This window comes from Leucoraja erinacea, chromosome 36 (assembly GCF_028641065.1).
Source record: "Leucoraja erinacea ecotype New England chromosome 36, Leri_hhj_1, whole genome shotgun sequence".
Classification (NCBI taxonomy): domain Eukaryota; kingdom Metazoa; phylum Chordata; class Chondrichthyes; order Rajiformes; family Rajidae; genus Leucoraja; species Leucoraja erinaceus.
In genome coordinates, this window is record NC_073412.1 from 1,785,175 (window position 1) to 1,802,774 (window position 17,600).

At 45.6% G+C, this 17,600-nt stretch overlaps 1 protein-coding gene across 12 annotated transcripts in view; it reads left to right on the forward strand.

Annotated features, from left to right (window-relative positions):
• cd276 (CD276 molecule) overlaps positions 1 to 17,600 on the forward strand; it is a 102,809-nt gene that overhangs the window by 55,346 nt on the left and 29,863 nt on the right. For all 12 annotated transcript variants that reach the window (XM_055662904.1, XM_055662903.1, XM_055662906.1 and 9 more), the window contains one exon: positions 13,605 to 13,736. In XM_055662904.1, the coding sequence (XP_055518879.1) occupies positions 13,605 to 13,736 (132 nt within the window). The remainder of the gene's footprint in view (positions 1 to 13,604; positions 13,737 to 17,600) is intronic.

Genomic DNA, 17,600 nt, shown 5'->3' on the forward strand with positions numbered 1-17,600 from the left:
TGCGTACGCATGTAATCGCGCCCGAGACCATCGCGGCTCAACGCAACCACAAGGTTGCGTAATTTGCGTGCCAAGGACACGCAAGTGGGACAGGCCCTTAAGGAAGCCAGCAAAAGCAAGATTCATTCTTTGCCGTTAAGACTGTGTAATTACATCGACTTCTCAGTTAAATTAGCATTACACTCGAGACCTGGCTCCTCCCTGACTCATCTCACATTCCCAGCGGCAGCCTTCGCTAACTGCTGAAGAGACCGATGCTAATCACAGCCTTCCCCCTGGAATTGTCTGCATGTTCTGTGGGAAGGAGCTGCAGATGCTGGAGACACAGATAATGCTGGAGCAACTCAGCGGGGCAGGCAGCGTCTCTTGAGAGGAGGAATATCGGTGACGTTTCGGGTCGAGACACGTCCCGAAACGTCACCCGTTCCTTCTCTCCAGAGACGCTGCCTGTCCCGCTGAGTTACTCAAGCATTTTGTGTCTATCTTCGGTGTAAACCAGCATCTGCAGTTCCTTCCCACACAATAAAATGAGGCCATTCGGTCTTAACATAGAAACATAGAAATTAGGTGCAGGAGTAGAGGCCATTCGGCCCTTCGAGCCTGCACCGCCATTCAATATGATCATGGCTGATCATCCAACTCAGTATCCCGTACCTGCCTTCTCTCCATACCCTCTGATCCCCTTAGCCACAAGGGCCCACATCTAACTCCCTCTTAAATATAGCCAATGAACTGGCCTCAACTACCCTCTGTGGCAGAGAGTTCCAGAGATTCACCACTCTCTGTGTGAAAAAAAGTTATTCTCATCTCGTCTTCTGAAGGAACTATCCCTGGACTGTTCCGTTGCCAGACTGCATAACTCCACATAGACTGGGGGTTTGAAACACAATTCCTGTGCATAGGCTCCCAGCAGTCTGAAGAAGGGTTTCGGCCCGAAACGTCGCCTATTTCCTTTGCTCCATAGATGCTGCTGCACCCGCTGAGTTTCTCCAGCATTTATGGGCGAGATGCCCTTCTGGGTGAGATGCTAACTGCATTCCGTTGACTCTGTACTGTACACTGCACAATGATAATAAAGATTGAATCTAAATCTGAATCTGACCCTGTGGGTTTCCTCGGGCGCTCCAGTTTTCTCCCACATCACAAAGACATGCGGGGTTTGTAGGTTGACTGGCCTCGGTAAGATTGTCCCTGGTATGTGTAGTATTGTATTGTATTGTATTCAAATTTATTGTCATTGTCTCAATTTGAGACAACGAAATGAATTTCCCTTTACAGTCAGTATCATAAAAAAAAATCACACACAAATAAATAAATAATATAATATAACCATATAACCATATAACAATTACAGCACGGAAACAGGCCATCTCGACCCTTCTAGTCCGTGCCGAACACATAATCTCCCCTAGTCCCATATACCTGCGCTCAGACCATAACCCCCACTCCCTTCCCATCCATATAACTATCCAATTTATTTTTAAATGATAAAAACGAACCTGCCTCCACCACCTTCACTGGAAGCTCATTCCACACAGCTACCACTCTCTGAGTAAAGAAGTTCCCCCTCATGTTACCCCTAAACTTCAGTCCCTTAATTCTCATGTCATGTCCCCTTGTTTGAATCTTCCCTACTCTCAGTGGGAAAAGCTTTTCCACGTCAACTCTGTCTATCCCTCTCATCATTTTAAAAAACCTCTATCAAGTCCCCCCTTAACCTTCTGCGCTCCAAAGAATAAAACCCTAACTTGTTCAACCTTTCTCTGTAACTTAGTTGCTGAAACCCAGGCAACATTCTAGTAAATCTCCTCTGTACTCTCTCTATTTTGTTGACATCCTTCCTATAATTCGGCGACCAAAATTGTACACCATACTCCAGAATTGGCCTCACCAATGCCTTGTACAATTTTAACGTTAATAAAACATTTTTAAAGTAAAATTGAAATTGAATTAAAAAAAAAAAAAAACCAACACAGAAAGTCCACGACACAACATAACATAAATGGCACCAAGGTGAGTGTAGGACAGAACTAGTGTGAATGCTGGAGAAACTCAGCGGGTGCAGCAGCATCTATGGAGCAAGGGAAATAGGCAACGTTTCGGGCCGAAACCCGGAAGGGTTTCGACCCGAAACGTTACCTATTTCCTTCAGGATTTCGTCCCGAAACGTTGCCTATTCCCTTCGCTCCATAGATGCTGCTGCACCCGCTGAGTTTCTCCAGCATTTTTGTCTACCTTCGATTTTCCAGCATCTGCAGTTCCTTCTTAACCACTCCCATGCAGTATGTTGGGGGCCTGCTTCTGTGCTAGATCTCTAAGCTCAGTTGCATCCATTATAGGCACATTCTATGGGGAATGCACGCTGATTTTTTTTTTTTAAATGGTCGTAGAGTCTATGTGGAGTTAGAGAGCCTGGCAACCCTGGATAGTTTCTCCAGGGATAGTTTCTTCAGAAGGCCGAATGGCCTCATTTTATTGTGCAGGAAGGAACTGCAGATGCTGCTTTGCACCAAAGATAGACACACAATTCTGGAGTAATGCCCCCTGTCCCACTTAGGAAACCTCTGGAGACTTTGCGCCCCACCCAAGGTTTCCGTGCGGTTCCCGGAGGTTTTTGTCAGTCTCCCTACCTGCTTCCACTACCTGCAACCTCCGGGAACCTCCGGGAACCGCACGGAAACCTTGGATGGGGCGCAAAGTCTCCAGAGGTTTCCATGGAGGTTTCCTAAGTGGGACAAATGTGAGGTTATCCATTTTGGTGGCAAAAACGGGAAAGCAGATTATTATCTAAATGGTGGCCGATTGGGAAAGGGGGAGATGCAGCGAGACCTGGGTGTCATGGTACACCAGTCATTGAAGGTAGGCATGCAGGTGCAGCAGGCAGTAAAGAAAGCGAATGGTATGTTGGCTTTCATAGCAAGAGGATTTGAGTATAGGAGCAGGGAGGTTCTACTGCAGTTGTACAGGGTCTTGGTGAGACCACACCTGGAGTATTGCGTGCAGTTTTGGTCTCCAAATCTGAGGAAGGACATTATTGCCATAGAGGGAGTGCAGAGAAGGTTCACCAGACTGATTCCTGGGATGTCAGGACTGTCTTATGAAGAAAGACTGGATAGACTTGGTTTATACTCTCTAGAATTTAGGAGATTGAAAGGGGATCTTATAGAAACTTACAAAATTCTTAAGGGGTTGGACAGGCTAGATGCAGGAAGATTGTTCCTGATGTTGGGGAAGTCCAGGACAAGGGGTCACAGCTTAAGGATAAGGGGGAAATCCTTTAAAACCGAGATGAGGAGAACTTTTTTCACACAGAGAGTGGTGAATCTCTGGAACTCTCTGCCACAGAGGGTAGTTGAGGCCAGTTCATTGGCTATATTTAAGAGGGAGTTAGATGTGGCCCTTGTGGCCAAGGGGATCAGAGGGTATGGAGAGAAGGCAGGTACGGGATACTGAGTTGGATGATCAGCCATGATCATATTAAATGGCGGTGCAGGCTCGAAGGGCCGAATGGCCTCTACTCCTGCACCTAATTTCTATGTTTCTATGACAGGGGCATTAACTCAGCGGGACAGGCAGCATCTCTAGAGAGAAGGAAATGGGTGACGTTTCCTTCTCTCCAGAGACGCTGCCTGTCCCGCTGAGTTACTCCAGCTTTTTTGTGTCACATGTTATCGCTGCTCCACTTGTACACTTCAACCTGAGGAGAGGAGTTATCATTCTGTTTTTGCTCAGCGCAGAAAGAATTGAACGGGAGTGAGCCAGTGATGTTAGTGGCCAAGCGATCAGTCACAGATATCGCTCCTCACACTGACATCCACGTCCCCACAAATCAATTAGAACCTTCATTGTGTGAAACAAAGTCCTTCCAAACATCAAGTCCTTTATCACTTTCTTAACCCTGCTCGACAATCGAGTTACAGTCACTGTCATCGAAACATAGAAAATAGGTGCAGGAGGAGGCCATTCGGCCCTTCGAGCCAGTGCCGCCATTCATTGCGATCATGGCTGATCGTCCCCAATCAATAACCCGTGCCTGCCTTCTCCCCATATCCCTTGACTCCACTAGCCCCTAGAGCTCTATCTAACTCTCTCTTAAATCCATCCAGTGACTTGGCCTCCACTGCCCTCTGTGGCAGGGAATTCCACAAATACACAACTCTCTGGGTGAAAACGTTTTTTTCTCACCTCAGTCTTAAATGACTTCCCCTTTATTCTAAGACTGTGTGTGGCCCATGGTTCTGGACTCGCCCAACATTGGGAACCTTTTTCCTGCATCTAGCTTGTCCAGTCCTTTTATAATTTTATATGTTTCTATAAGATCCCCCCCTCATCCTTCTAAAACTCCAGTGAATATACGCCCAGTCTTTTCAATCTTTCCTCATAATGACAGTCCCGCCATCCCAGGGATCAATCTGGTGAACCTACGCTGCACTGCCTCAATCACAAGGATGTCCTTCCTCAAATTAGTCTCTGGAGCTGTAGGGCTTTGGACTGTGGGAGGAAACCTAAGATCTCGGAGAAAACCCACGCGGGTGATGAGGACGAGCTACAAACTCCGTCGATCAAACCCGGGGTCTCTGGCGCTGTGAGGCAGCAACTCTACCGCTGCGCCACCGTGCCGCCCCAACCCGTCATTCTCTGCTTTAAAAACACCCGATGAAACCAACTAAAACCTCATGCAAGATTTTCTCTTTGCATTCAATAAAGTGCCCTGCAAATACATTCCTGCAGTGTATATTTTTGGAAGCTATTAAATAAATGAAGCTAAGTAGAAATGCTAATATTAGGCAGTCAAGTGATCCTCAAGCATGGTTTACAAAATGGGATTCATAATCTCAGCCAGCAATCCCATCTCCTCAATTGGTTTGAAGGAATAGGGATTATTCCATCAGTATTTGATGAATTCCTTGCAATCATTAACCACTTGATATTATGGATCTTGTCACTGCTTTATGAGCATGCTGTCATTTATAGAATACTTTTATTATGCAACTGGATTGAAGATTTACTCAGGCTGTAGATGAATGAGTAGGGCCCAGCGTGCAGTCTCTGGCACGTGGACTATGTCATATGCTGAGAGAATGGAGCGGCTGGGCTTGTACACTCTGCAGTTTAGAAGAATGAGAGGGGGTCTTATTGAAACATATAAGATTGTCAAGGGTTTGGACACGCTAGAGGCAGGAAACATGTTCCCGATGTTGGGGGAGTCCAGAACCAGGGGCCACAGTTTAAGAAGGTACACATAAATGCTGGAGAAACTCAGCGGGTGCAGTAGCATCTATGGAGCGAAGGAAATAGGCAACGTTTCGGGCTGAAACCCTTCTTCAGACCCGGCACAGTTTAAGAATAAGGGGTCAGCCATTTAGAATGGAGACGAGGAAACACTTTTTCTCACAGAGAGTTGTGAGTCTGTGGAATTCTCTGCCTCAGAGGGCGGTGGAGGCTGGTTCTCTGGATACTTTCAAGAGAGAGCTAGATAGGGCTCTTAAAGATAGCGGAGTCGGGGGATATGGGGAGAAGGCAGGAACGGGGTACTGATTGTGGATGATCAGCCACGATCACATTGAATGGCGGTGCTGGCTCGAAGGGCCGAATGGCCTGCACGTATTGTCTATGTGATCATCAAAGGAACCATCGTCAGCTGAAGTACATTGGATAGATTGAGGGGTCTGAAGAAGGGTCTCGACCCCTGTCTCCTTTCGGTAAGGTTTAGAGGGAGATGTGCCAAATGCAGGCAGGTGGGACTAGTATAGATGGGACATCTTGGGCAAGTTGGGCCGAAGGGCCTGTTTCCATGTTGTATGCCTCGAAAGTAAATTTACGATTCACTAAACTAAATGAGCATGCTGTTGTTGATAGAATATTTTTATTATGCAACTGGATTGAAGATTTACCCAGGCTGGAGATAAATGAGTAGGACCAGCGTGCAGTCTCTGGCACGCGGACTATGTCATATGCTGACAGAATGGAGGTGATACAGGAGCAAAAATGGTGGGAGATTGCAACCTTCACGTCGTCCACCCTGTTTCAACGAATGCAATCAACCTGGCATGCACAATCAAATAGAACAAGTTGTTCTACAACTTTAGGCTGTGCACGTCACATGCAAGAAGAAGAAGGAGCAAAAATAATATCTTCATAAAAATGTGGAGAATAGAGGATGTTTGCATGAGGCCAAGATCATTGTATTTATTTACAGTATTGTGCAGGGCGGGCTGGATTGATGGGGAATTTGCCCAATTATCTCCATTTTGATGGGTTCTAGTAATGACACCAATCGGTGCCAGAAACTCCCACATTTCACCGATGAAGAGCAGTAAAGCATGAACGGTTTAAGGAACATGCCAATTGTTTTTGTTTGTGATGAGCTTCACACAGCAGCCTAATGGAAGTCATTACTACAGTTGACAGTGTTGGTTCTGCTGCATATCATCCGCTAATTCTCCCAGCTCCCGCACAACAGCTCATTGGAATAATTTCAATTGGTGCCTTTTTCTGGATGACACTGAATCTTATGCTGAAGGTCCCCACTCACTCGCTGCTCTCTTAATGTACCAGCTGGTTGACCTTATTCAACACTGCAAAACTAAGGGGACTTTGTTCTTCTTGTTCTACAAGGCGCAGTGTGTATGAAGAGAATCATTTATGAAGGGAATCTGTTTATTTAGTTTAGTAAGTAAGTAAGTTTATTGGCCAAGTATTCACATACAAGGAATTTGCCTTGGTGCTCCGCCCACAATTATATTGTATTGTATTGTATTCAAATTTATTGTCATTGTCTCAATTTGAGACAACGAAATGAATTTCCCTTACAGGCAGTATCATAAAAAAATAAAAATAAAAATCATTCAACAAATAAAATAAAAAATTAAATAATAAATAAATAATAAAACATATTAAAAATAAAATTGAAATTGAAATTGAGCAACAAGTAACAACATGACATACTGCGTACAGTTTTGGTCTCCTAATCTGAGGAAAGACATTCTTGCCATAGAGGGAGTACGGAGAAGGTTCACCAGACTGATTCCTGGGATGGCAGGACTTTCATATGAAGAAAGACTGGATAGACTCGGCTTGTACTCGCTAGAATTCAGAAGATTGAGGGGGGATCTTATAGAAACTTACAAAATTCTTAAGGGGTTGGACAGGCTAGATGCAGGAAGATTGTTCCCGATGTTGGGGAAGTCCAGAACAAGGGGTCACAGTTCAAGGATAAGAGGGAAGTCTTTTAGGACTGAGATGAGAAAATCATTTTTTACACAGAGTGTGGTGAATCTGTGGAATTCTCTGCCACAGAAGGTAGTTGAGGCCAGTTCATTGGCCATATTTAAGAAGGAGTTAGATGTGGCCCTTGTGGCTAAAGGGATCAGGGGGTATGGAGAGAAGGCAGGTACAGGATACTGAGTTGGATGATCAGCCATGATCATATCGAATGGCGGTGCAGGCTCGAAGGGCCGAATGGCCTCTACTCCTGCACCTATTGTCTATGTTTCTATACAGTGACAGTTGCGAATTACTAGATATACAGAATAGAATATACAGACTAGATATACAGATAGAAATTCTAGATGTACAGCGCGGAAACATGCCCTTCTGCCCAGTGGGTCTGCGTTGACCAGCGATCCCTGCACATCAACACTACCCTACACACACACACACTGGGGACAATTTTTGTCAAACAGGTGCTGACTGAGTGGAGTTTGCACGTTCTCCCTGTGACTGTGTGGGTTTCCTCTGGGTACTCCGGTTTCCTTTCAAATCCCCAAAGACGTGCGGGGTTTGTAAGTCCATTGACCTCTCTAAATTGCCTCTCGTGTGCAGGGAATGGATTAAAAAATTGGGATAACATAGAACTAGTGTGAACGGGTGACCGATGGGCTCGGAGGACCAAAGAGCCTGTTTCTATGGTGTAGCTCTAAACCAAAGATCTTTGGGCATAACAGAGATGGGGTTCTTATTCCTAAAATGGCGGAAGTGACGTTCCGTTGCGCTCCGATCCGTACTACACATCAGTCCATTGGAGCGATCTGCCTTGCTCCTCTAGAATCTTTGCTCTAAACTACACTAAATTTAGTTTTGAATATAACGCAGTTTCTTTCGTGAGTTAGACCATTCAGGGTAGTCTGCTTGGATTGGTAAAATTGCCCGAATTCTCTCCTAGAATATAAATCGGTTCAATTTGGGTCACGGTATCCAATCCTCATAATATTAATGACCTGTTCTAATGCTGAAACCTAATATTCTGTGATTGTGGCATAATATTGGGTTATTAATGATTTATTTGTTTTTCGTTACTTTTATGGTTTGTCAATGGTCTGTGAAACATTAAAATCTAAATGGAAGCAGCTGAAAAATTCCAATAAAACCCACCAGAGCATTAACAACGCTTTCATAAACAAGAAAGCAGGGAAACATTAATGTTTCCCAAGAATGGGGTAAAACTATAACTCAAGCCGCTTAGACTCCTTGCATCTCGTATGAATAAATTTTTACGAATTCGTAACATTTTTAATTACTTGTGTGTGTGTGTTCTCTGGTGGGAAGATTCTGCATGATCAGAATGCATGAACTAATTGCAGCAGATCTCTGATACAAACTAACTGAGATGCATCTCTGGTCTGTTCAAGACTGTTGATCACAGTGGAGGTCAAGTCAATGGGTATTTTTCCGGATATACTTGGAAATGAGGAGGAATTTCTTCAGCCGGAGGGTGGTGAATCTGTGGGTTTCAATGCCGCAGACAGCTGTGGGGTCCAAGTCATTGGGTAGTTTTAAGGCGGAGATTGAATTATATTTTATTAGTAGGTACACAAAAAAGCTGGAGAAACTCAGCGGGTGCAGCAGCATCTATGGAGCGATGGAGATAGGCAACGTTTCGGGCCCGAAACCCTTCTGGAAATAGGCAACGTTTCGGGCCCGAAAACCTTCTGGAAATAGGCAACGTTTCGGGCCCGAAAACCTTCTGGAAATAGGCAACGTTTCGGCCCGAAACCCTTCGGGTTTCGACCCGAAACGTTGCCTATTTCCTTTGCTCCATAGATGCTGCTGCTGCACCCGCTGAGTTTCTCCAGCTTTTTTGTGTACCTTCGATTTTCCAGCATCTGCAGTTCCTTCTTAAACACGTAGATATTTTATTAGTGCGGGTGTCAGGGGTTATGGGGAGAAGGCAGGAGAATGGGGTTGAGAGGGAGAGATAGATCAGCCATGACTGAATGGCAGATTTTAGACAATAGTCTGCGGCCCACTGAGTCTGCACTGACCACCGAACTACCTCTACGCCAGCACGATGGGACTATTTACAACTTTACAGGAGCCGATGAACCTGCACGTCATTGGAGTGTGGGGGAAACCGGAGCTCCCGGAGAAAACCCACGCTGTCACGGGGAGAGCGTGCAAACTCTGTACAGACAGCGCCCGTGGTCAGGATCGAATACGGGTCTCTGGCGCTGTGAGGCAGCAACTCTATCGCTGCGCCACCGTGCCGACCACAGTCACCTCCAGAAATAGGTGAAAGAGTATATCAGCGATTGGGTGATAGCAGAGTTTACACATGGGACGGACTCACCTCTACAAGGTCAACATAGAAGGCGGCCTTCTCAATCAAACCCATTTCTCAAAATAACCAGAATGGCAGATTATGTCGCCGTTTCTGTGGAGGAGAGTTATTTACTGCGTGCCCGTGCCGTTAAACGTTGATTTACAAGCCTTCAAATTTTTTGCCGTAACCATGGCAACGCAAGTTAATTATTGGAGTCACAAAGCAGAGACGGATTCTGTTCATTCCAGACATTTACAGGTTCAATATCTGCAGCGCTAATAAATGTTTTATCTGGTGTTTCAGATATGAATAATTTTGGTTCCCAGCCGTTGAAATTAATTTATTTCCCGTTCGATGAGCGATCGAATCATTTCTTGTCTTTAATTTCATTTAATTAGTTTGTTCGCACGTTGACACGTTCTTAAAGGGGCAGTGATCCATCTAATGGCAATTCCACGCTGGGATCAGTGCTCCTCCTACACATAGTGTGTAAAACATCTCACGGTAGCGCAGCGGTAGAGTTGCTGCCTCACAGCGCCACGGACCTGGGTTAGATCCTGAACTCAGGTGCTGTCCCCACGGAATTCATAAAGTCATAACTGATAGCCATAGATGAGGAGAAGAGGAGATGTAAGGACAGGTGTTGCATCTTCAGTGGTTGCAGCGAAATGCATTTCGTTGTCTAATGCATTTCGTTGTCTCTGTACTGTACACTGACAATGACAATTAAATTGAATCTGAATCTGAATCTGATCTGCAGGCGAAGATTCTCTGTACAATCGGTCTCCATCCGTGGCCTTCTGCTGAATGTTTACCTTTTCCAATTGAGGAACATGACTGAACCTTTCATCGCCTTGCATTAGTTTTATAAAAAGCTTCATTGGTTTCTGTGTCCAGTTTTGGTCTCCTAATTTGAGGAAGGACATCCTTGTGATTGAGGCAGTGCAGCGTAGGTTCACCAGATTGATCCCTGGGATGGCGGGACTGTCATATGAGGAAAGATTGAAAAGACTAGGCTTGTATTCACTGGAGTTTAGAAGGATGAGGGGGGATCTTATAGAAACATATAAAATTATAAAAGGACTGGACAAGCTAGATGCAGGAAAAATGTTCCCAATGTTGGGCGAGTCCAGAACCAAGGGGCACACACAGTCTTAGAATAAAGGGGAGGCAATTTAAGACTGAGGTGAGAAAAAACTTTTTCACCCAGAGAGTTGTGAATTTGTGGAATTCCCTGCCACAGAGGGCAGTGGAGGCCAAATCACTGGATGGATTTAAGAGAGAGTTAGATATATCTCTAGGGGCTAGTGGAGTCAAGGGATATGGGGAGGACGGGTTATTGATTGGGGACGATCAGCCATGATCACAATGAATGGCGGGGTTGGTTCAAAGGGCCGAATGGCCTCCTCCTGCAACTATGTTTCTATGTTTCTATGAATACTTTTATTCCGTTTTCTGTTGCCGTGGTGATTTGCTGCAAGGTTTCCCGATAAAGATGTCTGACTGATTCAACGATTGAGTTTTCTTTACTCATTTCTGTCATTTTTGAGTAGTTTTGTTCGGTTTAGATTTGTGTTGTCGTGTGGGAAACAGTCCCAACAAGTTCACGCCTGCCATCGATCACCTCCTACTCTGGGTCTATGTCCCACACACACACACACTAGGGACAATGTACACAAGCCAATCAATCTACAAACCCACCCGTCTTTGGGAGTGTGGGAGGAATCTTGGAGCACCCGGAGAAAACTCGCTTGGCCTCGGGGAGAACGCACAAACTCCGTACAGACAGCAGCACCCGTGGTCAGGATCGAACCTGGCGCGGTGAGGCAGCAACTCTACCGCTGCCTATTGTTTCTATCATTGAACCTTGGTTCTCTTCTGAAGAAGGGTCTCGACCCGAAACGTCACCCATTCCTTCGCTCCAGAGACGCTGCCCGTCCCGCTGAGTTACTCCAGCGTTTTATGTCTATCTTGGTTCTCTGGCATTCTGTTGCAATAAATCCCCCCCTTTTTTTTCTTTTTTTTCTTTTTCTCTCTGTTTAGTGCTTTGTGCATTTATTTATCTATTTATTTATTCAATCATTCAATCATTTATTTATTTATTTTTTGCTTATTTTATTAGAAGTTAATACAGCACAAAACAGTACAGTGGAACCTAATTTTAGGTGCCAACTATGTAATACCGTAATCCATTCTATGTACAACCTCTAGTTTTATGTTATAAGAAGGAAGTAAGCAAGACAAGAAAAAGAAAACAATAGAAAGGGGAAAAAGTGGAAAAATCGATGGTAGAGAGTAGAAAAACGTGAAGTGTGTATATATATAAAAAATAAAAAAAGGAAGAGAGAAAGTGGGAAGTAGAAATAGGAGAGAAGGCCCCTTAAAAGAGAATTTTTCACATCTGTATTCGGAGATGTAGATCTATCCGCGTCATGAACTGAAATCAGCAATCTTTACGGTACCGCTGCATCACATGATTCCAAAAAGTCGATGAAAGGAGACCAACTCCTTAAGAATTGGTCATATTTATCTATTAGGCGGAGTCTCGTTTCTTCAAGGCGTGCTATGTCCATTATATTCCTAATCCACATTTTAACAGTTGGTGTGGTTGTTGCAATAAATTCCTATCCAATTTCTTGCGGATGAGAGTCTGTGGTGCAGTAAACACCGGCTCCACGTTGCCTTTAATTGTACAATCGAGCTCCGAGGACAAATGTGGCTTGAGTGTCCCGGGAAATAGATTTGTGTCCCGACCACACCAATCCTGATGTGTAAAATAAAGCGGTTTCTTTGTGCAACAAAATCATTCAGCGACGTAGTTAAATAATCAATAATAAATGTATTTATTGTCAATTTCTGATTGAAACCGGATGGATCTGTTGAGATATAGATTGGCCCTTCATTGTTATTGGAGTCTGTGGTTTTCACATTGCTCTCGACCAGCGATCACTGCACACTGCAGATGGTTTAGTTTAGGTTCGAGACATAGAAACATAGAAACATAGAAATTAGGTGCAGGAGTAGAGGCCATTCGGCCCTTCGAGCCTGCACCATTCGCCATTCAATATGATCATGGCTGATCATCCAACTCAGTATCCCGTACCTGCCTTCTCTCCATACCCCCTGATCCCTTTAGCCACAAGGGCCACATCTTACTCCCTCTTAAATATAGCCAATGAACTGGCCTCAACTACCCTCTGTGGCAGAGAGTTCCACAGATTCACCACTCTCTGTGTGAGACACAGCGCAGAAACAGGCCCTTCGGCCCACCGAGCCCGTGCCGGCCAGCGATCCCCGCACACTGGTCGAGGGAGGTGTGTGTTGTGCAGGAGAGTGGGTGGACTACCAAGACTCCATTTTAGGGAGCAGCCGTGAGCTCAGTGAAATGTCTGCTGCTTGCACCGTGCTCCGATCCTACCAGGAACTCCACGCTGAACACAGTCTCCCCCCCCCCCCCCCCCCCGTCCCTGTCTGGCTCATGTACTCACACCATGCCAACCCACAGACAAAGGTGTCTGTCAGCGCCAACAATGACAGCTCGGGCTAACCTACAGGGCGGCACAGCGGTAGAGTTGCTGCCTCACAGACCCAGGTTCGATCCTGGCTTCTCCCCATAACCCCTGACACCCGCACTAATCAAGAATCTACCTATCTCTGCCTTAAAAATATCCACTGACTTGTGGCCTCCAAGGCCTTCTGTGGTAAAGAATTCCACAGATTCACCGTCCTCCGACTAAAGAAATTTGAAGCCTTTTACAGTCAGTCTGAAGAAGGGTCTCAACCCAAAACGTCACCCATTCCTTCTCTCCAGAGACGCTGCCTGTCCCGCTGAGTTACTCCAGCATTTTGTGTCTACCTTCGATTTTACCAGCATCTGCAGTTCTTTCTTAAAGATTAGGGACTTCAGATGCTGGTTTACACCGAAGATAGACACAGAATGCCGGAGTTATTCAGCGTCTCTGGAGAGAAGGAATGGGTGACGTTTTCAGGTTGTGATCTATTGTGCTCCTGTGAATCTGCCCAGCGCTGTGGCCCACCTGTTCTCTGTCTCTCTCCACCACAGGGCAGCACCTGAGGTTCCCAGCCGTGGCCTTGTGGCTGACTGTCGGCCTGTCCATCTGCCTGCTGGCGTTGTTGGCTGCGCTGGGCTACGTGTGCAGGAGGAAGATTCAGCAGAGCTGCAAGGACGAGGGAGGTGAGTCCATGTTTTGTAGGTGACCCGAGCGGAATTAGGCCATTCGGCCCATCAAGTCTACTCCGCCATTCAATCATGGCTGATCTCAAGTCAAGTCAAGTCAAGTTTATTTGTCACATACACATACGAGATGTGCAGTGAAATGAAAGTGGCAATGCTCGCGGAACAACAAAACAACCAAACAAATTACAAACACAATCATAACACACATATTCTTTTACATAATAAATAATAGAAGGAAAAACGTTCTGTAGAGTTAGTCCCTGGTGAGAAAGGTGTTTACAGTCCGAATTGCCTCTGGGAAGAAACTCCTTCTCAACCTCTACTCTCAACCCCATTCTCCTGCCTTCTCCCCCTTACAATAGACAATAGACAATAGGTGCAGGAGTAGGCCATTCGGTCCTTCGAGCCAGCACCGTCATTCAATGTGATCATGGCTGATCATCCACAATCAGTACCCCGTTCCTGCCTTCCCATATCCCCTGATTCCGCTATCTTTAAGAGCCCTATCTAGCTCTCTCTTGAACCGGCCTCCACTGCCCTCCGTGAGGCAGAGAATTCCACAGACACCACTCTCTGTGAGAAAAAGTGTTTCCTCATCTCCGTTTTAAATGTCTTACCCCTTATTCTTAAACTGTGTGTGTGTGGCCCCTGGTTCTGGACTCCCACAACATCGGGAACATGTTTCCTGCCTCCAGCGTGTCCTCTGACAGGTAAGTCTGATGAGAGTCCCCAGCTTCGAGACTAATGTTTCCTCCTCTAGAATGAATGAACTGATGACAAATCACAATGAAATCCTTTGCTTGCCGGCCCAAGGTATGCGAATAGTCGCTACATAAAGGGCAAAGTCACAAAGTGTACACATTATTCACGCCAGCTCCCCGTTTGTCCATCCCCCCCCCTCGAGATATTGGATTATTAATAAATAGATAAATGAAGCCATTCTTCAATTTCCTTAGTTTGATCAATATGGGTGTTTTTAATAGCAATAATAATAATAATAAATTTAATTTATGGGCGCCTTTCAAGAGTCTCAAGGACACCTTACAAAAATTTAGCAGGTAGAGGAAAAATGTGTAAGGGGAATGAAATAAATAGTAGAGACATGACTAGTACACAAAGTAAAGACAGAATTCAATACAAAACACAATATGAGGCAATTCAAGCACAGATGAAAAGGGAGGGGGACGTGGGGCTAAGGATAGGCAGAGGTGAAGAGATGGGTCTTGAGGCGGGACTGGAAGATGGTGAGGGACACGGAATTGCGGATCAGTTGGGGGAGGGAGTTCCAGAGCCTGGGAGCTGCCCTGGAGAAGGCTCTGTCCCCAAAACTGCGTAGGTTGGACTTGTGGATGGAGAGGAGACCGGCTGATGTGGATCTGAGGGACCGTGAGGGTTGGTAGGGGGAGAGGAGGTCAGTGAAATATGGGGGGGACAGATGGTGGAGGGCTTTGTAGGTGAGGACCAGGATTTTGTAGGTGATCCGGTGGGAGATGGGAAGCCAGTGAAGTTGTTTGAGGACTGGAGTGATGTGATGCCAGGATTTGGTGTGGGTGATGAGTCGGGCGGCTGCGTTCTGGACCAGTTGGAGTCGGTTGATGTAGGTGGAGCTGATGCCAAGGAGAAGTGAGTTGCAGTAGTCTAGTCGGGAGGAGATGAAGGCATGGATGAGTTATTCAGCAGCGGGAGGTGTGAGAGAGGGTCTGAGTTTGGCGATGTTGCTAAATAGTAAGTTGTGGTTGAATGAGTGGAAAGGGATGCAGTTCATGAATTGAACTTCAGGCCACCAGCAAATGACAAAGTTGTTGCTCAAACATGTAGCGCTGATCATTCACACAGTAGCAACTGAACGCTTTTATAAAATTACTTCACAAAATTAATCAACGCCATTTAATAACACACCATTGAGTGACAACGAGTCTCAAAGTCATCAGATTTTCACCACGTTTGAAGCTCACCTTAAGCAATAGTATCGGCTTATTAGTTATCAGTAAGTAGGTGGCGCAGCGGTAGAGTTGCTGCCTCACAGCGCCAGAGAACCGGGTTTGAACGGCTGCTGTCTGTACGGAGTCTGTACATTCTGCCTCTGACAGTGTGGGTTTTCTCCGGGTGCTCCGGTTTCCTCCCACACTCCAAAGACGTGCAGGTTTGTAGGTTAATTCAGTAAAAGTTGTAAATTGTCCCGCGGGTGTAGAATAGTGTGCGTGTAAGGGGTGATCGCTGGTCGGCGTGGACTCGGTGGACCAAAGGACCTGTTTCCGCGCTGTATCTCTAAACTAAACTAAACTAAAATAAATATCAGATTGACATCGCAAGGCATGGATTGGAGAACTGATAGATAGACACAAAAAGCTGGAGCAACTCAGCGGGACAGGCAGAGAATGTATGGGTACCGTTTCGGGTCGAGACCCTTCATCAAACCTGTACATCTTTAGAGTGTGGGAGGAAACCAGGGCACCCAGAGAAAACCCACGCAGGTCACGGGGAGAACGTGCAAACTCCACACAGACAGCACCCGTAGACAGGATCGAACCTGGGTCTCTGGCACTGTGAGGCAGCAACTCTACTGCTGCGCCACCTTGCCACCCAATAATGGAGTGATTTGCATTGAATAATATTTACATACAGAAAGAGAAAATCTTGGCACTGACATTTGCATGTGTACAGACACATTCTAATTTTAAATGATTTTAAAGATGAAAATCTTCACAACAAAAATTCTGACATAATTATTTGCATTATTTCATTCAATGTTTTAAAATTATTTCACTTCAAAAATTGGGTTGATGGTGTAAATATGTGCATGCCCCACATGCATGCATAATGCTTATATATGTACATATCTTGTACACACTTAGAAAGCAAAGAGTCCTTTGATGAAAATCCCACAGGCCTGACTGCTCAGGAACTGGAGCTGCTCACAAATTAACAAATTATTAATTATCAGAGAGCTCACATCAAAACACTTGCCTATTAGAGGTGTACGTGGAGTTGATGTGCTCCATAAATCCACAGAATAAAATTGCAAACATTGAAGTACTGGCAATAGTTTTTAGTTTCAGAGACAACGAGGAAACAGGCCCTTCGGCCCACCGAGTCCGTGCCGACCAGCGATTCCCCTAGCACTGATACACTACCCTGCACACACTGGGGACAATTTTACATTTGTGCAATTTTTACCAAGCCACTAAACCTGCAAACCTGTACGTCTTTGGAGTGTGGGAGGAAACCTGGAGCACCCGGAGAAAACCCACGCTGGTCACAGGGAGAACGTACAAACTCCGTACAGACAGCACCCGTAGTCAGGATGGAACCCGGGTCTCTGGCGCTGTGAGGCTGCAACTCTACCGCTGGGCCACCTTGTCACCCAATAATGGAGTGATTTGCATTGAATAGTAACTGAAGGCGGAGAGAGAAAGACTTGTGTATAACTCATGCAGGAAGGAACTGCACAGTAGACAGACACAAAATGCTGGAGTAACTCAGTGGGACAGACAGCATCTCTGGAGAAAAGGAATGGGTGATGTTTTGGGCCGTTCAGCCCATCGAGTCCACTCCACCATTCAATCATGGCTGATCCCTTTTTGCTGCCTTCTCCCCATAACCCTCGACACCCGTTCTCATCAAGAGTCTGTCTATCCCAGCCTTAAAAATATCCACTGACTTGTGGCCTCCACAGCCCTCTGTGGCAATGAGTTCCACAGATTCACCACCCTCTGACTAAAGAAGTTCCTCCTCACCTCCTTTCGAAAAGAGTGCCCTTTAATTCTGAGGCTGCGACCTCTGGTCCTAGACTCTCCCACCAGTGGAAACATCCTCTCCACATCCACTCTATCGATGCCTTTCATTATTCTGTACGTTTCA